Consider the following 26,016-nt stretch of genomic DNA (forward strand, 5'->3'; position numbering starts at 1 on the left):
TATATTCTGCCAGCGCCCGGCACCCAGGGAGGAGGGGTGAGAAACGGAGACATAAATAAAAGACTACTCACTGGGGCTCTTCTCCTCGGCAAGGTCACAGGCACAGAGCAGGTCACAATCGATTGAGATGGGCTTCTGCTTAATCCAAAACTTAGTGCTGGCTTTCTGATTCGTAACAGGGTCTATCTCTACTTTGTCTCCGGAGATACCTGTAAGGCCAAAGGGGCAGGGGTGGGAGGGAGGGACACACACAAAAAGAAGCCATGAGATGCCTGTGACTTCAGAGCAATGATCTGACCTGCTGGATAAATCATGCAGTGGTTGAGCATGAGCTCTGAGGGCTTTAGGGAACACAGAATTCTCCCAAAAGGCAGGGCTTCTAAACTGCACCCCAGGCTCTCACGCTCTGGCTGCCTGAACAAGCAAGGTGTGTGGTGTGGTGTGACACCCCAACGTCATATGGAAAGCACATAGTGAGTGTGCCTTTTGATACAGCAGACACACACTACACAACTTCCCCACATACTGCTAACAGCATCATGTCTATATTGTAATGATATAAACTGGAATTGAGGGCCATTTAAGCTAATTCTGATTTTTTCTTTTTTAAATAAAGACCTTAAGTAACAAATTAGGCTACCAATATAGAATTTCTGATCTGGAAAAACCTAACATTGAGAATAGAAGGAGGAAGCAACTTCCCTCTGTGATAACTTCCCAAGTAATATTTAAGGGAAGCCATGGGAAGATCAAAGGGTCTTTCCACAAAATCTTTGAAGTTCAAAACTTGCAGCCTGGCTTTCAGGTTGGAGAGGTCCTCGCCTCTCTGCCTAGGGAGAGACTCTAGCTTTTTTTTTTTTTTTTTTTTTTTTGCGTATGTCAGACAACAGCTAGGAGTAAATGTGCAGGGTGGACACACGCTGAAGGTGCCTTCTGTGTATTTAAGAGATGATGTGCTCTGTCTGACACACCAAATCTAGTCTACCAGTCCTATTTTGCTGAAAAGAAAAAACTGTTCATGAAGTGAGACATAAACCTTTAATATGTGTTCTGGAGTGAGCCCCATAGGAGCCTTAAAAGTAATTAATTTTTAGGTCAGGGTCGAAGTGGAAAAAAAAAAAAGAAGTCAAGATTAATAAAACCCTGACATAATCAATTGTATATACCATGATAGAAAAGACACGCAGGACTTGTGATAAAAGATTAGTAACTCAGAAGATAAAACCCACCCAAGCCCTGCTCAGTTGATACCCCAACCCCAACCAAAACACACGCCTGCTCGAACGCATACACGCACACACATCCACACACAAAACCACTACAGCCTGACAGCAAATTTAAATGTAAAAGAGAATAAAAACAAATGTCCTCTCCATGACTGGGTTCGACATCCATGCACTGGGTTATTTTATGAGCAGATTCATTCCAACACCAGTTAGACAAAGGGAGAAGGCTGTGTGCAGAGAGCAGAGGACACAACGCAGGGATGGTCTAAACCCTCATCTCTGGTAAAGCCCAGCAATCTTGCTTGTTTTTATTAACCAAATGCTGGGGTCACACTGGAGGGGTTTCAGTTAGGCATGATGTCCTAAGTACAGCCTACTTTGGGTCTCAGCCTGCTGAGGCAGACAGGAGACCAGTCTGATTATGTTTCACTTAAAACAGATTATGACTACACTCTCGACTCCGATTTGCTCATTAATTGTTAAGGATCTGGACCTCTCTATTGTTCCCTGAAAGGAGACGAGTACTTAAGTCATGGCAGTAGTGATGAGCGTTCATGTATATTCACACTGTGGTGCTGGGCTGAGCGTTCATGTGTGTGCATGCTGTGGTGCTGGGCTGAACATTCATGTGTGTGCATGCTGTGTGGTGATGGGGAGTGAGTTCATGGTGAGCAGGGCTTCCCCTCCTTATCTGCTTCTTATTCTGACATTTATAACAGTCAAAACAGACAGAGCAAAATAAATGTGCATATCTCTTATGTGGAAATAAACCCTGCCCCACATTCCTCTTTCAGAAAGGAAGAAAGAAAAAAATCGTCACCAGACAGAGATGGTTAAAATTTTGTTCGAAGGCCATGCAACTCCTGAAGCCGCAGCCAGTCAATACTGTTAATGTACCTTGTTAATTTGATAGGATTTGTCAGGTAACTCCACTGGAAAATTATATAAAACTGTTCCAGATGAAAAGATGATAGTGACATGAATTAAAGTGATAGAACAATAGTGGGATATAAACCAGAAACGACACCCAAAGTGGCTGTTGATTTATTACCACGCTGAGTTTGGTTCTGGGCTCCCATGTATATTAGTGCTACAAATCTGGGTCCATTTAGCAGAGGGATGCTCATACATACATCACCGGCTCCTGCTCCACGCCAAGGTCAGTCCCCATTGCATCAATCTTTTCAACAGAGCTTACTTCACAAAGCAGGCCTCCTGAAACCATCGCAGATGTAACACACTGCTCTCCTCCTTCATCTTTCTTTTATCATGTAAAGCACACTTTTAACTTCCATTATTTTTATCTGCAAATTGTTAGCGCATAGTTCATCCATTTCCTGCGTATCTGTGCATCAGTTGCCTACGCTCCACTTGGCCACAGAACCTTTCCCAATGACACCCTTCCGTGAGGTTACTGTCACTGATGCTGTTTACAGAAGGGAACCTCAAGACTAAAGTTTGGGGATGGAGATGTGGGAGATGGATACGAAAGGCTCAGGATGGGCAGACAGGTGGAACATCATTTAAACAATTGGTGTGCTTCACAAAAGCAGCATACACGTGAGATTTTCTTCCTGAATCAAATCACATTTCCCACTGACTCAGTTCCAGTGATACTCTGTCTTCATTTTGGATTGATCTGTAATTGGCAGGGGCCCCTGACACTTCAGACACTTCAGTTTTAAGTTTCCTTGCCCTGCAGGCTTTCAGTCAGGCAGTTAATGATCTGTAAAACTCTCGCCTGCCTCCAGGAGTCACTATTTAAAGGAACCTGTAGGGGAATCTTTTGAGATGGGAAAAATCCTTTGTGTGTTAAATACTCTCACTACAGACAAGTGTGAGTCTCTGCCTCTTAAAACTGAGTTAGGCCCCACAGTCTTGGTTGTTCCCACTGGACAAGTGCAAGCAGGCTAGGAGAGCCTGAGGCAGTCTGTGGTAGGCGCCACCCTTGCTGAGCACATTGGGCAGAACCTGGAGACCTCTGGGAGTCTAAGCACTTTTTACTCATTCGTCCGTCCATCCGTCTGTCCTGTCCATCCATCCATCCATCCATCCATCCATCCATCCATCCATCCATCCATCCATCCATCCATCCATCCATCCATCCATGGTGGATGCTAGCAAGTTCACGCCACACTAAGGATAAAGATACTGGAGCAGGTGCAGTGTGAGACTACTCAGGAGGTCAGTCAGTACAACTGCACCCATTTGCCACTGCAGCCTTTTAAGTGTGCAAAGGAGAAGGTGGGGCCAGAGCAGCAGGGCTTTCCTGTGACTGCAGAGCACAGACACTACAGCTGCTGTGTTCCCTGTGCTTCCCCATCCTCAAGGCTAGGGCCCAGTCCTTTGGCAAAGGTGTGACCCTGGCAAGCGCATCGCCTTCCAGCAGCTCTCCTCCAGGAATCATGCGGCACAGTGTCCTCAGGCCCAGCAGGCATGGCTCTGCTACACTCACCATTTAGTAAGTGTTCATAGCCTCTTAATGCAGTGAGCGCTGAATGTCTACTAGGTGCCATAAGGTGGAGAGCCTCTGTACTCTAACAGCCTCATGAAACAGAAACACAGGATGGTTACAGAACCTGTCCAAGATCACACAACTCACAAGCGGCCTGCAACCTGGATCCAGGATCTGGTGCTGGAGCCCACCCTCTCAGCACTGTAAGGGTCAGCAGGAATTCTGCCGGCTTTGATCCATGTCTACTGAGGGACGGGTATTTTGGTGCAGTTAGAGAGCTTGGAAGCAGGAAAGCCCTTCTTCCAATCCAGAACTGCCTGGTTCCCAGATGGCCCTCAGGGCTGCTCAGACTTGAGTCAAGAAAACACAAAGAAAACTATCCAAGCAGTCCTGCAACCCTCTCCTCTCCTCTCCCCAGGGTATAAGAAAGCATTCAGACGTCAAACACGCCACACCCACACCTGCAGAGCCAACAAACACCCAACCGTTGTTCTTGCTTTTCTTCTGACTTCTGTACTTGCTCTTAGTGGGTCAAGTTTTTATGTGACATCTCTGGACCTTAGTGGGTCAAGTTTTTATGTGACGTCTCTGGGAAATGCAGAGGAACTTCTTACGGTATCATTTAACACAGCATTGCAAGCAGGTCAAATTATAAACACAGAGAAAGAGGGGAAGTGGACCTTAATTAAAAATACCTTTCTTCAAACTAAATGGTTACACTGAGGTGGTAACATGCTCATAATGAAATATAGCACAAACCAAGAAAATCAAGCCAGAAGAAAAGTTTGACTTAAAAAACATTCTCATGTCACAATACCAAATGAAATAGGAAAGAAAAATATTTACATAGGGGTCGGCAATGGGGCTCAGCAGAGCACGTGCCTGACATGGACAGGGCCTGGCTTTCATCTCTAGAGTGGGAGGCGGGCGGGGAAGGTGGTCTAGGAGAGCTTTCTTTCCAAAGGCTCCAGTCTAAATGCACAGTCAGCCTGGACCCAGCAATATGTATGGTTTTTTATTTAGAATTTTACGTTATGTGTTTGGGCATTTTGCCGACATGTCTGTCTGTCTGTCCGTCTGTCTGTCTGTGTGCCTGTAGACATGTGCTGCCTTGTGCCTGCAGAGGCCAGAAGGGGGCCCTGGAGGCAGTTGTTAGCAGATGTGTAGACGCTGGGAATCAAATGTGTGTCCTCTGGAAGAGTAGCAACTGCTTTTAACTCTGAGCCATCTCCTCAGTACCCAACAGGACTTTTTTTTTTTTTTTTTTATTAACTTGAGTATTTCTTTATATACATTTTGAGTGTTATTCCCTTTCCCAGTTTCCGGGCAAACATCCCCCCCCCCTCCCTTCCCTATGGGTGTTCCTCCCACCCTCCCCTATTGCCGCCCCCCCCCACAGTCTAGTTCACTGGGGGTTCAGTCTTAGCAGGACCCAGGGCTTCCCCTTCCACTGGTGCTCTTCCAACATGACTTTTATTTACTTATTTATTTTTATTTTGTGGTGCTGTGGACTGAACGAGGGCCTCAGGCATGACAGCTGGGAAAGCCCCCCCTTTTTTTTTCCTTGTCAACAGCCTTTATTGCAGGACACCTTCATTGTTGATACGGGGACTGGGAAAGCCCTTTTACCACTGTGCTATGTCCCTGTCTTTTAACAAAGCCGTCACTGTTCTAAAAGTGTAGTTAACTTTTCCTTACGTTTCCATTTCAGAGTTTGCTTTCCTTCCCCTCCCGTCAGTAGTGCTGGGAAGGATGACCTCACTGACCTCTGCGATGGTGGTCTCAGAAAGTGACCGTAAATAGAAACACACTTCCATCTAGAAGTTCTCATGCACCCAAGGGGCTGAGATGCTGGCAAGGGCTCCTCTGAGAGCCCTGCCACTGTCACAAAGGTGTCCAGAGCTTCCCGGTCTCAGCCCCAGCAGGTAAGGAGGAAGAGCACAGGGCTAGTCTGGAGTGGTCGAGGTCAACCTTTCCCTCAGAAGCATGGGAGGCCCATCTATCTCTGTTACCAGCTCTCCTCCCCTGCCCACTTACCCGCCGCCATCCGTCATGACCTTTTCATGCTCCCACACTGACAGCTTCCAGATACAGTGAGTCAAACTTCACTGGAAGCAAACTATCACACCAACTGTCAAAGGCAGAAAACATTGCCTGATTGCTGTCCTACATCAACGCCAGCATATAAATCCTTCCTTAACAAGACAGCTCAAAATAAACAAAGCGCAACTCTAATGCAGCTACAACTCTCCAGGGAAACAATTTGTCCAAGGTTCAGAGTTATCACTAAGGGACCCTCATCTGTTTTAACTAACCAAACTATTTCCATAAAAGGAAATTAGCACTGTATATCATCACCCACAGTGCAGCGAGGTCCCCCTTTGGGCAGCCCCTGCTCTAGGTCCTGCTGTGACAGTGGCTCACTGAGTACCTGTATCTCTGAAGGTAGCCTAAGCTGTGTGTGTCTAAAGGCGGCAGTACTCAGTGATTAGGGCCAGGAACCCTGGATCAGGAAAGTCTTAAGATCAAACCTTGGCACTACCTCCTCAAGCTTTTACTTTGGGCAAACTGGGAAAAGAGGTACAGGATGCTAACTCACGAGTGTGGAACTTTTAAGGACTTTCTATGGCTGTGATAAAGACCGTGACTTTTAAGGACTAGTTACTTCCTATCGCTGTGATAAAGAGCGTGACTAACAGCAACTTAGGGAGGAAAGGATTTATTTGGCCTAGTCTTTCAACCGCAGTCCATCACTGCAGGAAGCCAAGTCAGGAACTCAAACAGGGAAGGAACCTGGAGGCAGAAACGGAAGCAAAGAAACAGAGGAATGCTGTTTACTAACCCTGCTTCTCCTGGTTACTCAGTTTGCTTTCTTAGACAATGCTGGACCACTTGCCTAGGGGTAGCATCTCCCATAGGGGCTGGGCCTTCCCACATCCATTACTAACCAAGAAAATGCCCCACAGACTTAGCTACAGACCAATTTGTTAGAGGCATCTTCTCCATTGAGGTTCCATTTCCCAAATGCCTCTAACTTAATGCCTGTCCAGCCAGGTAGTCCAACATGTCCATCACTGTGGACCCTTCCAATAACCTCCGTCACCAAGTTCTTGTAAGCACTAGATACTTCTGCTAGGGAATGTCCACATGCAAAGTCTCCAGGAGACTTTGGTCTTATTGGAGGCCAGGATTGGGGAGAGCACATTCTCACTGGTGTTATCTTGAGTAAAGAAATTTATCAAGGAACCTGAGCCTTCCCTTCTGTAAAATGGGAGTAACAAAAGTGTCAGCTCCTGGGGTGTCATGGGGATGGAATAGCACAGCACATCAAATGGTTATCCTGTACTGCAGCAAGAAACTCAAACCACATTACAGTTCTTAAAGATGAACCATACTCGGAGAGGCAAAGCCAGCTTTCTTTGTGAGACACCGGGTATATCAACCATACTCCTGGGCAGGTTCTAGGCCCAGGGGAGTAGGACAACAACAAACTGGACAGAATGAGTTTGTGTGTGTGTGTGTGTGTGTGTGTGTGTGTGTGTGTGTGAGAGAGAGAGAGAGAGAGAGAGAGAGAGAGGGAGAGAGAGAGAGAGAGAGACACAGAGACACAGAGACAGACACAGAGCCTTGCAAACATGAGGCTGGGTGGGAAGAGGGGTGAGGGAGGATATGGAAGGAGGGGTGAACTTGACCAGAATATATTATATGTAATTTTTAAGGAATTAATAAACCCACTGTATGTATGAAATATATATATCCAAAAATGAAAATTACTAATTACTAGCAAAATGAGATGAATCCGAGACAGGGAAAAGTTAGTAAATTACAAAATTGGATCAAGACCACACTAGAGAGCTGTTTCACATTGTCTCTGATGAACACACTGTCATAGGCACACTGAAAATACCACCCACCTCTAGGGAAATGAGATGCCACCTTGGCAACACTGCAGTAGCTGCCACTTGATACTCAGGGGACAGCCTGAGTCATTGGCTTGTACAGGTGGGTTCATGCATCAATTTCCTATGACTTTGAATCTGAGCCTATGAAGTCTACTGCTGTTAAATCCTGGAGCAGTTTTTGATACAGTTCCACAATCCTCGTCTTTAGGTCACAGAGCCTGAAGGCCCAGGAAGCCCTCTGGGAGTGCCCATGAACAGTCCTTGGCCAGAGTGGATTTTGCTGAATCTATGGGGCAATCAATAGCACCTCGGAGCAGTCAGAGAAGTCTTTGAGACTTGTCTGAATTTACACATCGGATCAGACACACAGGCTGTTTGGACTTAATGAGACCTCAGAGATCAACCAGTCTGGGGCTGTTATTCTCCATAGGAATACATTGAGGCTCAGGGCTAGGGACACGACTTGTCTGATGTCACCTATTAATGACAGAGCTGTACCCGTAATTCATCCCTCCATACCAGCAGGCTAGGGCTTAACAGACCAGCACTCCTGACACACACTGGCAGAACACATTACAGTATGAAAAGCACCCTTAAACAATATGCTAGGCACTCAAAACAGGGGAAGAGCATTTGGGGTACAGTTACAACGAAGCCTGGGGAGCACTGCTTCCTGGACAAGGAGGGTGTGGGCTGAAGGCTCATCATCTTACTCACTGGGGGCCTCAGCCCAGAGCTGACGGCTCTAGTGTGTGGAAATACATCTGGTGACAAGTGAGTGCCCCAACTAGACTACTGTCCTGAGCACAAAAACTAATGGGTGGTCCCAGCCAGCATGCCAGCATTCAGCACAAGGCTAGGCACGAGACAGGGCTTGTTCCAGGGGACTTGAGGTTGTGCAGGCTCAGTGCTGTCTCTGCATGGGGGCTAAGTTCTCTGTGAGTCCAGCTGGGAAGTAGTAGTGATCTTTCTTCCTAGGCACAGCCCCCTGCCCCCTCTCCTAGTACAGCCTGAATGCCAAGGACAGGGCACTAATCAAGGGTGGTCTTGGTGGAACTCTCAGGAAACTACCCCAGCTCCTTCTACTGCTATAGTTCTACTCCATTTTTATGTTCTCTCCTTTTTTCCAATGCTTAATTCCTTCTCAGGCACCAAGGAATCTGACACTGTTTTGAGTAAGTCCAGATTGGTGGACAGGAATTCTCCTAAGGGAGGCTCTGTGAAAGGAGTTGGAAAAGATACACAGTCAGACAAATCCTGACATCTGCAGTCATCAGACTCTTCCCTCAACAAGCCACTGTGTTAGCTCTAGTGCGTAGGATTTCCCAGAGGCCACCGTTAGTTCTGTCCTGTTACCATTAGTATTAAATTCACTAGATTGTCTGTCCCAGTCAGGGGGCCAATCACTGGGCAGCGGAACTGTCAGTGCTGAATCAAGTGACCATACAGATGTGGAGTCACATGTGGTGTACGTTCCCTTGTATCACTGTAGTGACCTGGCACCAGGTAGGAACATGGAGGATCAGTTACCTCATGAACATATCAATTCTTCACAGGTACCTGACTAAAAACTACACAAAAGAACTGTCTTGTTCACAGAGCCACTCAGAACGATGCATACCACACAGGCAGGAGGAAGAACAGAGCCCTGGACGCAGCTGCCTGCTCTCATTGGCTGGCCTTGTGGTGCATCCTGAACGTCCCTATTGCAAAGTTGAAAACACTGGCGTCAAGTTTTCTTTGAGCTTCTGCTGTGGTTACGCACTAGAAGATGAAGCCACGGCTGTGCTGACTAACAGTCTTTGGTGATGTGGGAAGAGTCTAGGGTGACAGATGACAAGGCAAAGGAGGCAAGTTAGCAAAACTGGCTCAGCTGCCGCATGGCCTCTTGGTCTGAGGCTGTTGAGAAAAGTAGATGAGAGGCAGAGTTCTTTGAATTCCGTGAAATACAATTACGAGACTTTGAAGCCAGCCTATGCTGCACAGCAAGACCCTGGCCCCTGCCCTCTGAGGAGGGGGTGTTCTGAGCCAGCATATACAGTGCGAGGCCAAGGACAGAGTTACATGGTCAGGGTTGGTTGTAACTCTGTGTTGTATAGCAAGTGGTATTATCATGGTGGTATCTTGATCCTCTGTCTTGTTTCTTGTCTTATTTTCTGTGAAGCCTTTTTTTCCCTAGTGTCACAAAAAATACCTACTGACAGCATCTATAAACTTCTAGGCCATGGGGGGCACTCAGCATCTGACCCCCACCTAGTTTTGAGACAGGCTTTTTCTATATAGTCCTGGCTGTCTTAGAACTCACTCTGTAGACCAGGCTGGCTTTGAACACAGAGATCCACCACCTTGGCCTCCATTACTGGTACTAAAGGTGTGCAGCACCATAATTTCAGTGTCTACAAGCCTACTTGCCGCTACTAGCCCTGGCATACAGGACCCTACTCACAGAAGGTTAAGTTAATGGAAGTTGTCTCAACTTGGTATCAGCACAGGTAAGGTTCACACTTCAAGGCATCTGAACTCTCAGGCTTGTGAGGAGGGGAAGCAGACATGATACAACATTCTCGACTGCTTTAGAGAAACAGCCACAGATAGGATCAGGTCTAATGGAGGGAGGAGGTATGGTAGCTGGCTGGCACTATCTAATGGAGAGTGGAGGATGACCCAGAGCCAGGGAGGAGCAGAGGTGGCTGGAAACAACGTCTTCCTCTGTGAAAGCCAGGTTGAGAATGTCTGAGGCATCTTTGGTATTATAGCTGGGGTCTGGCACTAGGCTTCAGTCCCAATCCCTTAGAAACCCACTATATCCTGATGAAGAAACAGGAGGGAAAGCAAGTTAGTTAGTGGCTATTAAACAATAGTTACGAGGGCTGGAGAGATGGCTCAGAGGTTGAGAGCACTGACTGCTCTTCCAGAGGTCCTCAGTTCAATTCCCAGCAACCACATGGTGGCTCACAACCATCTGTAATGGGATCCGATGTTCTCTCCTGATGTGTCTGAAGACATTGATGGTGTACTTATATACATAAAATAAATCTTAAAAAAACAAACAAAAAAACCCACCAATAGTTACATGCCTCTCACACGCTATTACCTCATCAAATCCTTCGGGCCTCAGTTTCCTCAGTCATGAGCTGGGGTTACAATGTCGATGTAGTAATAGAGTAAATGAGGTAGCAAACATTGTATGATGTGAACTGTTAGTGAACTTGAGTAGGACGGCACAGACAGGGTTTGCATCCAGGGCGGGTTACCTGAAGCCTAGTCTCCTCAGATAACTGTTCTGTGCTGTCAGTTACTAGTACACAGGGTCTGGTTACTCGAGTGCCGGTACATACTACACAGACTAAATGATAGCAGCTGATAACTCTTTCACAGTTCACTGTGGATAATCAACATCGTGCAGTGTTAGGGCTAGAACTGAGGGGTTCATGCACAGGTAAGCGATCCTCCTTGAGCTGCATTCCTAGTCTCCTACTTGGAGCGTGCGCGTGTGTATGTATGTGTGTATTAACAGAATCTACTAGTGTTTTATTGTCAGAGATTGGTTGAAAACTGGTTTACATTTGAGACTTACAGAGCAAAGCTTGAGTGCCTCTCATCCTGACTTTCTTAGAAGCAAATGGCAGATGGTAACTAGAGTGTGGGCCCCTTCTGCACCATCAGAAGACAGACAGCTGCAGCCGCAGGGCAGAGAGGCCAGGTTTCCTCCTTCTGTTGTGTGGGTCTGCATACCACGGGTTCGTGTGGACGGTAGCTCTCTGTGGGGTAAGCAGGGATGCTGGGTGAATGCTGCATAGAGGAGCTCACCACAGGGTCACAGGAAATCTCTGACATGACTGACACGGATGGATGGGTGGAGAGAACTATCCATCAGTGTCAGGAATGATCAGAAGCACCTGGCTAGTCAGGTGAAATAAAAGAAACGATTTACTCATCTCAGAATGTGGCTGCTCACTTAAATACTCATGGAGAGAGAGAGTACTGTTTGAGGCCCTAAACTTTGGGTTGAACTAAGGCCAAGAATTCCTGATAGCCGTGTGTAAGTGTGTACTGCGAGTTGAGGGGGTTGTCATGTGCTTTGTAAGGAGGGAGTGTCTGAGGGTAGACACCTGACTTGATCCACCTGGGAACTTACCTATTACACGACACAATACTCCAGGACAGCTCATCTGACTGCTACAAGGTCAAGCTGAGATCTAGAAAAGTGTAGCTCCACACAAAACTGCACATGTTCCTGTGCGCTCACTTGGGAGAGGGCTGTCTTAGCTTGGGTTATATTGTTGTGAAGAGACACCATGACCATGGCAACTCTTATAAAGGGAAACATTTAATTGGCGCTAGCTTATAGTTTAGAGGTTCAGTCCATTATCATCAGGGCAGAAAGCACCGAGGCACGCAGGCAAATATGGTACTAGAGAGGTAGCTGAGAGTTCTATATCTGGATCAGCAGGCGGCAGGAAGAGAGAGTGACGCTGGGCTTGGCTTGAGCATCTGAAACCTCGAAGCCCTGCCCTCACTGACACATCTACTCCAACAAAGCCACACCTCCTAACAGTGCCATTCCCTATGGGCCTATGGGGCATTTTCATTCAAACTATCACAAAGGTCAACCCCCGTCTGGAGGGTTGGGAGAGATACTGAATGGAGGACCTTGAGCAGGCCGAGCAAATGCTTTTACCCAAGCTCATACCAACCCTAGACAAGTCTTCTTTCTGAGCAGTGGTTTGCCTTTTATCTCTAGGAGAGGCACCAGAGACAAGCATCCCTAGTGAATAGAATACTCCCAGTTTTATGGTCTTAACTTTGTTTTGAGCTATGCAGCCCTGGCTGAACTCCTGGGCAGGGCAGAACTGAGGCTCAGACAGTTTTAACTCAGCTGAAGAGCAGTTGCCCATCTCTTAATGAGGAAGCGGAATGAATATTCAGCTTCCACATGGCAAGCTCCAGTCAGTAAAACTGGGAGGAGGCCTGGGGAGATGACTCAGTCAGTAAAGTGCTTGTGATAGCAGCCTGAGGACTTGAGTTAGGATTCCCAGAACTCAAGTAAAAAGGCAGTACTGAGATATCACAGGCAGGAGGATCCCAGGGGCTCGCTGCTTGGCCAATCTAGCCAAATTGGTAAGTTCCAAGGTTGGTCAAAGACCCTGTCTTAAAAGATAACATGGGGATCAGCTGGATGAAGGCACCTGAGGTTGTCCTGTGGTCTCTACAGGCTCACATACCTGCACACATGTACGCTTGGGAAAGAATACTGGAAGAGCTTTTTGAGGCCCAGGACATATTAGCTAGGTTCAGATTAACGCCAACGTCAGAGATTTTATTGTGGAAAATATAAACTTAGCAATTTTAGAATTAGATTAATCGTTATCTCCTTATGCAACAGACAAACAAGGCCATATGGGAGAGAGATATGGCAGGGTAATAAGTCAGCTCCCTCACTGTGTGAGCCTGGTCCTCTCCCAGCTTTTCCCCTCCCCGTGCATGGGATCTTTGTTAGAGTGCAGAGGACGTGAGCTGGGCGGACCTGAGTTCCAGACAGTACTGTCACCAGCCTGAGTGGAGTGAGTTGGGGATGAGGCTATCTCTGTCCCTCTTCACCACCTCTGTCAGGTGGGATGGCAAAACCTGCCACCTTCTAGGGAGTAAGGAGTGCAAAGGAGGCAATTAGCACTCAGATACAGTGGACACCTGAACAACACAGCCATGATGATGATGATGATGATGATGATGGATTAATATCATGTTGACGACTATGATGACTTTTCTATTCCTGGTAGGTTTAAGTAAAAGCAGAAATTCAGTGTTTAACCAGAGCAAATCAAGCCCAAATATTAATTGAAAGTGAGTACTAGATTTTCTAGTGAGACCCAAATATAGCCTGTAAGCTCATTAAGAAGCTTCCTAAACAAGGAAGCTCCGAGGTTGGGGGTAAGGATAGGTGCACAGCAGACATCCCCAGGACCAGAGGGGCCATGGGACTTCTCAAGTCTGTCCATCTGAGGACAGTCTCAAGTGAGTTCTCTTTCTAATCTTCTGCTTCATAGAGAAGACAAAGAAATAACCCTTGGGTGGAAAAGGATGTACTTTTTTTTAAGATTTATTTTATTATATATAAGTACACTGTAACTATCTTCAGGCATATCAGATCTCATTACAGATGGCTGTGAGCCACCATGTGGTTGCTGGGAATTGAACTCAGGACCTCTGGAAGAGCAGTCAGTGCTCTTAACCACTGAGCCATCTCTCCAGCCCAAGAATGTACTTTAAATTTCATCGTTTGACAATTCCTCAGAAACCAAATTCTCTTTAGTCACCCAGGCCACAGAAGAGCTGTGTGTGACGTCTCTCTACACGCACTCACCTAACTGCACGTCAGTTGTGAACCGCAGTCTGTGGATCATGCTGACTTTGAATGATTTGTAATGGTGGCTGCTAAGCATATCCTGCACTGTAGCAATGTCAATTTGTGAATCCTCCTCGAAAACTCCGTCTGCCCTTGAACCTGGGGAGGAAAAGAACAGTTTAACACATAAAGATACATGAGGCTTGGCAAATGGTGTCTGCTTAAAATGCTTTGGGATAAATTAAAATAGTACGGGCTATTTAATTTGGAGGGGAAGGCTGAGCGATGACTTAATAATGCCATTCCAGTAAACAGAGTGCTATCGTATTAATCATCCAACAGTTAATTCCACAAACACTGCCTATGCCAAGGCCGGCCCTCAGCTGGGCAGTGGAGACAGGCGTGAGCGGGATCAAGCAGCTCCACTGAGAAGGTCAGACTCTGGGAGTGTGGTGGTCATGAAAGTCATTGAAGCTCCTTGAAGAACCCCAACCCTTCCAAATCCCTGACCTGTTTGCTCAGTGTCCCCTGCCTCAGGCGGAAGCCTCTTTCTTGCTGGCCTTAGGACTGCTGAGCTGCCTTTGAGATCTGGACACAAGATCTTCCGGCTCATTTCTCTAAAGGCTTCACTGATCACCCACCCACCCACCCACCCACTCACACATTAACTCACTCGCTCGCTCGCTCACACACTGACTCACACTCACTCACTCACTCACTCACCCACTCACTCGCTCGCTCACACACTGACTCACACTCACACATTCACTCACCCACTCACTCACACATTAACTCACCCACCCACCCACTCACTCACACATTAACTCACCCACTCGCTCGCTCACACACTGACTCACACTCATACATTCACTCACTCATTCATTCACACTCACACTCTCACACAAGTACTCGCTTGCTCACTTACCCACCCACTCACTCACTCACATGTAATATGACGTAGTCATATGACGTAGGTGACAAATGGGAAGACCGGTGCCCTACAAGTCTCTCTGGATCTAAGGCCTCTAATGAAGCCCCTTCCTACAGCCAGCAGCTAAGGAACGGCAGCTTATGAACTGGCTGAACGGTCTTCCAATCTCTCATGGTCCTCACAGTACCTTCTCTCACATCCTCCCAGACTGCAGACTGGTTACACCAGGCAAAGGCAAACCATGGTTCAGTCTCCAGAGTCTGTCTGCGGTGACACTTCTGAGGTGAAATTGCTAGGCCTTGTTGGTAGCCCAGACTACTCCTTCAGCTCCACCCTAGAACAGCCAAAATCTTCTTCCTCAGGCTGGCTCAGACTTCACCTTGTCAGTGAGCTCTGCGTTGGTGGCTGACACACACGTATAGTAGCTGGTATATACTGGACCCACAGTTGGGCAGACCTACTTCAACTCTCACCTCTGCCTTTAATTTGCTATGTGATCTTAGCCAAGTGACTACCTCTATGAACTCACCCTGATATTCACAGAACATAAAAACTCATGTAAAGAATCTAATGCATAAAATGATTAAAAACACTAGCCAGAGGGGCTGACACCCAGCCTGTCCTTGGGCCTGTGAAGTGGCTGCTCTGTTGTAACATGGAAGTCTCACATAGGTAAGTCAAGCTTCTCATTTGCCTTTATGCTTTCTCCTGAGAAGAGCATACACAACTGGTGTGTTCACACTAAACTTGCTAAATAAACAATGGCCACTCTGCTACCCAGGTCAGCCACGACGCCAAGTCCTTCATTCATGTTACGCCTCATGACAACATGGAAGGTCCTGGAATTTCCCATCTTACATCGATGGGAAGCTAAGCCATAGTCCAAGCCACACACGCTAGCTACAGACAAACCACAGGGAAGTTCAGGGACTCCTTCAGATGGAGCGAGTGGGAGAGAAAGCACTAGCTTTGGGTATCAGTGTAAAATGGCTGTTCCGCAACCTGACCACCTCATGCTTCCTTTGCCTAGGCTGACCTCTCGGAGACGTCAGTTCCTTTTCTGTGGCACTGAACTCAGCTGTTAGAAGCTGTATATTCTGCCCCTACGCACTACGGCTTCTCACATGGATAGCACCCGGGATAGGCTGTACCATTGGGAAGGACGGGATGCACCTTGGACACAGTCCCCGGTTTAGAGCATATTGCACATGCTCAGAGCCCCCTGTTTCCTGTCTCACTCCCTACTAGTCTCCTACCTATCCCTTCTCAAAAGCCTGGCTCAAATGAGGCTCCAGGAAGGGAGATTTCCCCTGACTCCGAGCCCCCAAATCTAGTTCTGTCCTGACACTGCGTCCATATCTTCTACTGAACAGTGACCAGCGAGTGATGCTCTGTCTCTGCCTCTAGACTGTAAGCCACAGGAGGGTAGTCAGCAATGTCTGTGCTCACCCCTGTAGTCAGCCCTAGCTACTGTGCAGAGAAAGCAGGAGCCCAGTGCAAGTGCAGTGCGAGCACCAGGTGCTGTGTTCAGAGAGGCCATGACTTAACCAGCGTCCTCTTGCAGGACAAACTGAGTGACATGCCATCTCTGCGAGAGCCATCTGTTGACTCGTTCCATTCTTTGAAGCACTGGTGATTTGCCACAGATCATGGCTTCAATGTTTCCTGGGAAACATGACATCAGAACAAGGGCTGGGGAAAGTTTAACACAGACACTTTCTCCAAACTACATTTTAATAAAAACATAACTGCTAAATGCATTTATTTCTATTTTAGGACTTTTGTATACAAAATTATACAGAAAGCAGTCCTGCTTTCTTAAATACCGAGGTCCACCTTTGCTACCTGAGAATGACTCACTAGACAGAGTCGAATCAGACAGAGGTTAGCTCTGAATTCCAAGGCATCTGGAACTTTAACTAATTGGTCTTTCCTAAACATTGCAGGTATTTGATTTGGAAAGAGTAATAGCTCATTAAGCTAAAATGCCAATTACTGAAAACAACAACAACAAAACCACACACTTAAGATTTTTACATTTTATGTTGGATTAAAACCAATTTAAAAATTACTATAACATGACATACAATTTTTTTTTACTGGGAAATTCCAATGCCAGCTGCTAATAAAGGATCTCAGCTGCAGATGATAATTCAGATGCTTTTAGATAAAGTGGTGCATAAATATGGCTAGAAATTGATTTAGCTTCTTGCAGAAGCTGCTGAAGAATGACACATTCTGTTTAATACACCAGTTAATGTGTCCTAAAAGCTCAAACAAGTGCCAGTTTTCATGGCTAACTTTACTGTGGGAGATTAATGAAAACTTTATATTTTGCTGAAATGTTAATAATGGGCAGATGAGGCGATAGGATTTCAGTCAAGGTCTAAAGCTACAGAATAACCGGCAAAGCTTGTCAATTTCCTTCTATTAATTTTGTCCAAGACTTTCATAGCTGGAGCTGGTTCAGCACTAATGCTTTACACACTGACCTTCTGCTCTGCCAGGGAAAATCCACATGGTACAGAAGGTTTCAGTCCCTGACGCCTTGCCCTGATGACTCTTAAGATCCAGAAGGCAGAGCATCAAGGGATGCCCGCCCTCTGGTGCTCAGTCCCGCATCCCCTCCAAGCAGGTCACCTATGGAACTGGACAGTAGCTCCCAAGTTCACTGCCAGTTTTCAAGTGGGCCCAGAGAGCCTGAGTGCAGGGCTTGTCTGTTGTGCACGTGTCTTGCCCTCCTGTACGGAGTGTGGAATGTGAGAAGGTACTGGCAGGAAAGGCTCTTGATTCTCGGGAACTCAGGACCCGGCTACAGAACACAAAGCAACCAGAGAAGCAGACGAGCCCAACGAACAAGGGCGTCTGCATAGGCCCCCCATGATGGATACCTGAAGCAGAGCACCGCATGAGCAGTGTCTGAGGACCGGAAAATGCAATAGGTTGATGTGCAAACCTTTTGTGCCTGTACCTGGAGAAAGGGGAACCCAAGCACCCATGCAGACACTAGGGCTTGTGCCATTTGCATATGGAAATCATTGCCGTCTACCAACTTCACATTTAAACCCTACTTCTGTTCAAGATGACATTTTATCTTCTCAAAGTGCAAAGTAGAGAGAATCAGAATGTCTTAAAAACAAACACACAAAACCCCTCCCCAAACCATTAATTTAATTGAGATATAACCCTTTGGTATTTTGTTAAATTAGCAATTAAAAAGGTCACAAGCAATTAAATAAGACAAAAGCCACACTGTGTTCATCTACATTAAAGCTGAACTGGATCTTCTCAGCAATGACAAGATAAATTGTAATGGTGCCTTCAAAGACTTCACAGTGTACTCTGTCAAAGTCGTGAGTGGTAATGTCTCTATGTGCTGTGCATTACCATAATGTATTGTGTCAAAACGCTCAGGTTGCAGGATCTCAAAGCTGAATGTGACAGATCACATTTTGAGGGTGGGGTTTAGTGTTTGTTGGTGCAGATGGACTAACGAGAAGGCTCTGAGAGGGTGAAGCTCAGAAGGGCCTAGGGACAACAGAGAATCTTAGAGGAAGCAGTCCAATTCACTGGAGTAAAACCAGGAGGACCGCGGACCTGGTCTCGGGGGAAGAAAGACCAAGCAGGCTGGTGTGAGAAATACAAAGGGAAGCAGAGGAGGTAGTAAGGGAGCCGAGTCCAAGGCAAGTCTGGCTCCTGCAGTGAAGAGGAAGGAGTGGGTGCTGCGAGACTGACCGTGGGCATAAAGTGAGATGCAGACTAAAACCTGCTCTGGGTTTATAGTGACTGGGACAGGACTGGGCTCTGGAGCCCCTGTGTTCCTTTGGTTTGTTTCATTCACCTTCTCCTCTCAGGTGGTACTAAAAGCAGTTCCTACACCACCGACACCCATGCCCACCCCTGTGACCCCAGGACAAGAGAATGTGGACTAGAACAGTGAATTCAAAACCAGAGGTCCACAAGTGTGTGTAGGCCTGGGCCAGTGGTGGGCACATCTAGCTCCAAGCTCCCTTCAGGGTCCTATGGTCCTATACTGTTTTCACAGTAACAGTAAAACATCTTTTGCCTTTTATGCTCATTCCCTTACAAGTGCACAGCATAATAAAGAGCTCTGGTTCCATGTTGCAATTAACCTTTAGGAAACTATCACTTGAATTTTGATATAAATGAAAATTAATACCAACAATTATCTGAAAAGGGTACAGAAACTCTCTCCTCTGTTTCAACAACGTATCTGTGTTAAGACAAATTGTCTTCCTACACTACAGCCCAAACAATGTAGTGCGACAAGCCACATGCAGCGGCGGAGGTGAGGATCTGGAACATCCTGGTAACCTGCAGGAGCGAGCGTGCAGCACGGCTGGGCCCCAGCTCAGGCGCACATCGTTTGCCTAGCATGTGTGAGGCCCGGGTCACAGCAGGACAGCTCGGCATGCACGAACCAGGCATGATGTGCACACCTGTACCACTAGCATGGGGAGATTATGCTCAGTACAAAAAAACTTCAAGTCTGGCTACAGGACAGCCTGCCTCAGGCCTGGGAGTAACAGGAGCTTCTCTTCACATTATCATTTTAAAGAAAATCTAGCTTTGCTTTTTTCACAAAAGCGGTTATGCTAACAGTTCTACTGTTTTTAATGACTTAATAAACACAACTTCCTGTCTATCTTTTAGGAATAGACACATCTGCAATGTCTCAGTTCAGTTCCCAGCACCAAAAAGGAAGTGGAATGATTTGTTTTGTCATTGTGTATTGTTTTGATTTGGGAATTTTTGTTTCCTGTTTTATCTTTATTTTTATTTTGAGACAAGGTGTGTCTATGTGTTTTAGGATGGCCTGGAACTCTCAATCCTCCTGCTTCAGGCCTTTTTGGTGCTGGTGATTGAACCTGAGGTCCTAAATGAGCTAATCTGATCTAATCCCAAGCTTCCGCCCAGCTACCCTGAGTAACTTCAGGCATGTAAAGGGTGGTAGCACAAGCGGGATGAGAACTGCTGACTTGGTGGTGGGTAGGCCCTTCCTGTCCTTGGTGCCCATTCAGATGCCATGATGGGACACAGAAGTGGATTCAGACCTGTGTGCGTGTGCTGCGCCCCGACAACAAACTCAGCTAAAAGCTTCTATAAGCAGGAGCGAGTCTGCTTTCAGTGCTGAGAACCAAGGCTAACTACACTTCCCCCTTTCAGAAAGGCTTTCATACGGGTGATTTTATAGACACCAAGGGAATCATTTAGAGGCATATGGCTTTTTTTTTTTTTTCTCAAACAAGTACTCATTAAGTCAATGCTCAGATGGACTCAGATGCTTGCTATTGGCAGATTTCGGTGTCTATAGAGCAAGTTACACAGGACTTTCAAGTTCATCCTTTGGATCAGTGGGTCTCAGACCAAGTCTAAAAGGCCTAGGCTACTGCAAGTTAACTCGACTTCAGTCTCCTGTAAGATGCCTAGAACCTAACCAGAAGGTAAGCATTCTCTCCCATATCCTTGCCTTTCAATTTCTTTTGTTTGTACCTGTTGACCTGTTTCTTCCAACCCAGAATAAATATCACAAGACAGATGCTGGGCCACGCAGGGGATGAGCTGGCAGGGTTCTCAGATGATAAGACAGGGTAGGAATTCTGAACAATGAACTATGCAGAGTGAGTGAGTATTCAGAAGAGTAAGGGCTTGCCTTTGGCTGGAGAAGGGAGGGAGAGGGACCGGGGAGTGCAGGAGAGGAGTCTAAAGGTAGGCACACAGAAAAGCATGGCTGTGTAAGGAGCTGACTGGGAAAGGAAAACAAACCTTGGTCCCCTCGACCAACCTTGGGGTTCCCTTGGTACCCCAAAGTCTTGCAATCCTTTCCACTCTCCAACTATTCCTGTGCCAAGGTGGACTCTGCTCGGGTTGTCCCACGTAGCCAGGACGCCCTTTCTTCTTCAAAGTCTAGTACAATAGAGCCTTCCTTGGCTTCTCTCTTACATCTGTAGTCTCCTTGTGCAGAGTTACTCCTACAGGCAGGCCATGTCCACACTGTGTGGTATACTGTACGCCAGTGGGCCCATGCAAACATAAGCTTTGATCTGAGAAGTTCTGCATGTGGTCAGAATCCCTTCCACAGAGGGGTGCATGGAGGACAGGGATTCAGCCCTGCAGTTATTCAGTGTACACATACATACTCTATAGTAGATACCATATGTTCAGCACTATGGACATGTCATCTCCTTTCATTTCCCAGTCTTTTTAGGTCAGATGATATCCTCCTCCAACAGGTGAGAAAAGTAGTGCTCACTATGTCTTCAGGGTCTATGGTCCTGCATCTGTGAGGCTGAGCTGGGAACTGAACGGCCTGTGTACTCATTCATGGCTTCCTTTGGGTAAAGGCATTCATTTCTTCAATGGGCTAGACCTGGACAACTCTACAGCCATAACTGCATTGAGGAAATGGACATGAACATGCCTGCCCCGCTGGAGCAAAGGAAACAGGAGCAGGACTTAAATTTCAATGTTTCTCTTCCAGGCAGACTCAATGCTGGACGCCTGAGTGAGTCGTGGAGAAAACTCTTCCTTAGTGCTCTGCATCCATCACTTTTTTTCCAGAAGCCGTTTAGTCCCCAAAGTCCCATAAGCACAAAGCTTCCCCTCTATTAAACACTTCCCTTCAGCTGCTAGTCATTTTCGCTGGTCTCTAGAAACGATCAATAGGTGATATACTAGACACACACAGACCCTCTACAGTACTCTCTTTAAAGCCACCAGGATCACACAGTAGGATACAGGATGTGCTACAACCTGAGTAGGGATCCGTGCTGTCAGTGTTTAATTGACTGAACTCCTGGAGCCAGAGGCAGTGTGCTGGAGGACTTCCTACGTAGAGATGACAGCTCTCCCTCAATAAATCAAGGTAATCTTGCTTTATGAGGTGGTCAGAAAGAAGCAGCTTCAGGCTTGCAGAATTTCTGATGAGGACAGATGACAGAAGGGGCTGCCTAGCCCTCAGCTCACCCTCTCATGCTTAGGCCAGGGTGGTCTTCCCAGTGCTAAGCACACTCTCCTGTCTTGAGGCTTCAGATGGGCAGTAGCTTACAACATTCTCTTAGTATTGTTTGACTCATTTTTCACTTTCCTCAAAGAAGCCTACTCCTCTAGAAAGCCACTGAAAAGCTGCCTTTGCTAAGTAAACACACTGACTCTTCACTTGAGCCCACCGAGTAGCAAAAGCACAGGCCAGTCTGTCTTCATTTTGTATGGACTTCTGACAGAGGCGAATGACTGACTTCCTTGAGTTCTGTTGAGTCACAAGAGCAAAACCAGGCAGGACAGAGCCCTCTCCCATTCGTTTGAGGGGAGGCTTCAAACTAAGGGGGGTAACCGATGAACAGCATAACCGTTTATCTGAGCACCTCGCTGGAGGGAGCAGAGCTGAGCCACGATGAGCCAGTGATGGGCAGAACCACAGCTGGAGTAGACGGCATTCCTCGTGCCCTCCACTTAAACCCAAGCCTCTCTCAGCACCTGAAAGCAGACTTGGGCATGGCTGAGTCCTTCATTTTTTCCCCCTGCTATTGCGGCCACACTGGGGAAATCTCTTTTCTCTGACTTTCACCCTCCTGCGTCTCTCCAGTATATCACAACTAGGTTTTTGCTACCCACTCTTCAACCCTAAAGCTGTCACTGATCATAACCGAGATCCAATGTGTACTGGCTGCTTTTCTGTGTCAACCTGACACAAGCTGGGGTTATCAGAGAGAAAGGAGCCTCAGTTGAGGTAAGGCCTCCATGAGATCCAGCTGTAAGGCATTTTCTCAGTGACAAAGGAGGGAGGGCCCAGCCCACTGTGAGTGATGCCATCTCTGAGCGAGCCAGTAAGCAGCATCCCTCCATGGCCCCTGCATTAGTTTCAGGCTCCTGCCCTGTGTGAGTTCCTGCCCTGACTTCCTTTGGTGATGAACAGCAATGTGAATGTGTAAGCTGAGTAAACTTCCCTCCCCAGCTTGCCTCTTAGTCACGGTGTCTCACTGCAGCAATAGAAACCCTGACTAAGACACGATGTTGGCCTGTAAAGGACAAATGAACAAATACACATTCAATGTGAACACAACTGCCCTCGAGAGCTGGAGCGTGACCATTTTCAGGGCGGGACACAGGGCTCATGATGGGTTTGCTTGCAACTTAGGCTGCAAAATTCCCATCCCTCCTTCCTTCAAGATGTCTTTGCTTCTGCTCAGGACACGAGGATAGTAGTGGGGTTTTCTTGGATGCGAACACTGGACAGTTTACACAGCAGAATACCTATGGACTAGGAAAATCTGACCAACACCAAGGTGGCTCTCTCCCTGATTCTGGAATCGAGAAGTAGAACACACCACGGAGGAAACCCACCTCCCATCTAGCCACTGCAGGAATGTCACCTGATGTATTACCAAAACCATTACTGGGGGCAGCGGGGCACGTTCTGGGGCCAGGAGCCGACTGGAAGAGAGTGAGGCTCTGTGCCCTCACTTAGAGCCCAGACAGGGTTTGTGGCTCGTCAAACATGTTTCCTTACTGCTCTAATGTACCAGTGTATCACTTAATGAAAGTTCTTAATTGTAATTCAATTAATTACATACACAGAGTCCCCAATTACATTTTCCAATAAGACATTGGCTGTGGTACAGGTCTAAATGCACTTAACCAATTTTAATATATTAAGACCAATTTCCCTTGAATACTAATTACTACCTAATGATAAAATGAAGGGGGGGGGGTTTGAGAAAGGGGGAGAGAGAAAAAGTCAATTCATGTGGAAGTTCTTAGCCCATGTAGCACAATGAGAGCTTTCATTACTTAAAAAGCTCCTGTGGACAGGGCACAGGTTTGCTTCCTATCAAGGTCAGCACAGCTTTTAGCCCCAGGGGGTCCACTCCTCCTTTGCCAAGGGAACTGTGGAGGCGCTAAGAGGGTACTAGGAGGGCTCTGAGACATGGGTTTGGTAATGGCCACCCTCACAGGGGTACACCGTGGTTCATTAAGAGCTTTTAAGGCATTGTGTCATTTGTTTCCACAGTTGACACTCAAAACAACACTGCATGGTGGGATCACCGTGACATGGAGAAACAAGGTTCACAGATTTGCTCACATGACGAAGCGATGCCAGACACCTTACCTTTTCTCCTACACACAACACAGGACCAACTGGCCCCTGCTAACAGACAGCAAGAGGTGGACAGGAACTGTGCAGTAACACTTCCATTTCATTTAAATTCTGTTCGTGTGCAAGGAACTGTTATGCAACGCCAAGTAGAAAATTCCTTACAGAGAATACCTACCCCCAAGCCAGACAAGCAACGCCTTTCAGCAATAAGTCACACTGAAATATGGACCACGGGTGCCACAAGTCACTGCTCCTTGTAAACAGAGCTTATTTGCATGATCACATTTTCCTTTGTATTTGACGAGTACTGCTGTGGTCTAATGAAAGAGCTTTAAAGCCCTTCCTTCAACTAACATGACAGAAACTGGAGAGATTAGTAATGTGTAACAGAAGAAAGCGAAGCCTCTGTGAGCAGAGAGAAACCACCAGGAGTCTCCAGGCCAGGCAGAGAGCAAGGGGAGGAGGAAGGGGCCTGCTGCGAATAAGCAGCACAAAGGGTCTGGAAACACATCAAAGATGTCAACAGCTTCCCTTCAGTTTTCTTTCTCCTAACACACTGGTGACAGGAAGGCGAGTGAACTCTATCCCTGGAGAAACCTGCTCTAGTAAAGACACCTTTCCTGGGCATGAGTGAGGGTGCACACTCCCTCAGGGGGATGAGAGACGGTATTCAGGGTCACTGCTCAGGGTGATGGGGTGCAGACAAGCCTGCAGCAGACAAAACTACTAAGTCTAGTCAGAGGAGGAGGAAGAGGGGCTCTGAGTCCAGGAGGTGGCAGCCAGGGGTCCCATGGCTTAGAAAAGTCACTTTCCCAGGTTTTCAGGGGCAACTAAATGAGGCCCTGCTGGTCCTGCAGATCATCTGGTCCACCACAGTCTACCTGGGGACTATCCATCCATCGTGTGACCCTGAATAGAGGAAGTTCAGAGAGCTACTGGAGGGCTGGAGAGATGGCTCAGCAGTTAAGAGCACCCGACTGCTCTTCCAGAGGTCATGAGTTCAATTCCCAGCAACCACATGGTAGCTCACAACCATCTGTAAAAAGATCCAATGCCCTCTTCTGGTGTGTCTGAAGACAGCTACAGTGTACTTATATCTAATAAATAAATAAATCTTTAAAAAAAAAAAGCTACTGGAATGACAGAAAGCTGTGAGTGACGCGCCATCCCTGCCGTAGGCTGTTGAACTGATGCCACTGGGGTCTCTCTCCACAGCACCATCTGCTAAGAAGTGGAGGAATGAGGTTCAGTATTTCAGAAGAGTCAATGGAGGAAGACACAGTTGGTTTACCAGGTTCCTCATTAATATTCATAAAATACTAGCAAACCACGTCGTCTCTCAGAGCCCCAGTTTCTTCCTCCTTGAGCACACTTGTCTAAAATGTTACAAGTGTGATTCTGTCTCATTCCATCCTCACAAAATACCTTCATAGGAAACTGAGTCTAGGAGAGGTGCCACTCATGTCTGAGGCTGCGAGTGCTTCACCTCGGGTCAACCTGGCTCTAGTGACAACCCATAAAGCACAGTGCTCAACTGTTACGATAGCAGCCTAGGGAGTGATAACGACACAGGGCTTAGCAGTTTCTAGGAAGTCCCGAAAGACACGTAAATCTTGGGCATATTTTGGCCCCAACGAGGAGGAATTTCAGAGTTCCTATCTCAAAGCTAGGGATGAAACTGTTCCTTCCTTTTAAGGCCATGGATGAGAATTACATCTGATCAGTGTGAAAGGTCACCCAGCACATGTGGCAGAAGAGAAAACTGGGGTTCAGTTTGGTGCCAGGATTTATACAGAAGCTTGAACAAGAATGGGTGTCTTCTGCTCTCACCTCCGTGGAGTGCACTCACTGCTTCCTCCTGGTTTGCTGCCAGCGTCGAGCAGACAGTTGGCTGAAGGACGTGGTAGATTATGAGACAAGGATCCAAACTGGAAAGCTCAAGGACTCTGGCTCATCTCAGTCTTATCTAAGGCCGGGTTCCAAGCACAAATGGGAGCTCTAAGTCCCAAGGCAGAAACTTGTCACATCACTTCATTTG

At 47.0% G+C, this 26,016-nt stretch overlaps 1 protein-coding gene across 7 annotated transcripts in view; it reads right to left on the minus strand.

Annotated features, from left to right (window-relative positions):
- The window catches only part of Mapkap1 (MAPK associated protein 1), a 205,588-nt gene that overhangs the window by 25,549 nt on the left and 154,023 nt on the right, over positions 1–26,016 (minus strand). For all 7 annotated transcript variants that reach the window (XM_032902686.1, XM_032902683.1, XM_032902688.1 and 4 more), the window contains 2 exons: positions 13,948–14,088; positions 72–209 (listed from right to left, as the gene is read on the minus strand). In XM_032902686.1, the coding sequence (XP_032758577.1) occupies positions 72–209; positions 13,948–14,088 (279 nt within the window). The remainder of the gene's footprint in view (positions 1–71; positions 210–13,947; positions 14,089–26,016) is intronic.

The sequence above is a fragment of the Rattus rattus genome, chromosome 5 (assembly GCF_011064425.1).
Source record: "Rattus rattus isolate New Zealand chromosome 5, Rrattus_CSIRO_v1, whole genome shotgun sequence".
Taxonomy (NCBI): Eukaryota; Metazoa; Chordata; class Mammalia; order Rodentia; family Muridae; genus Rattus; species Rattus rattus.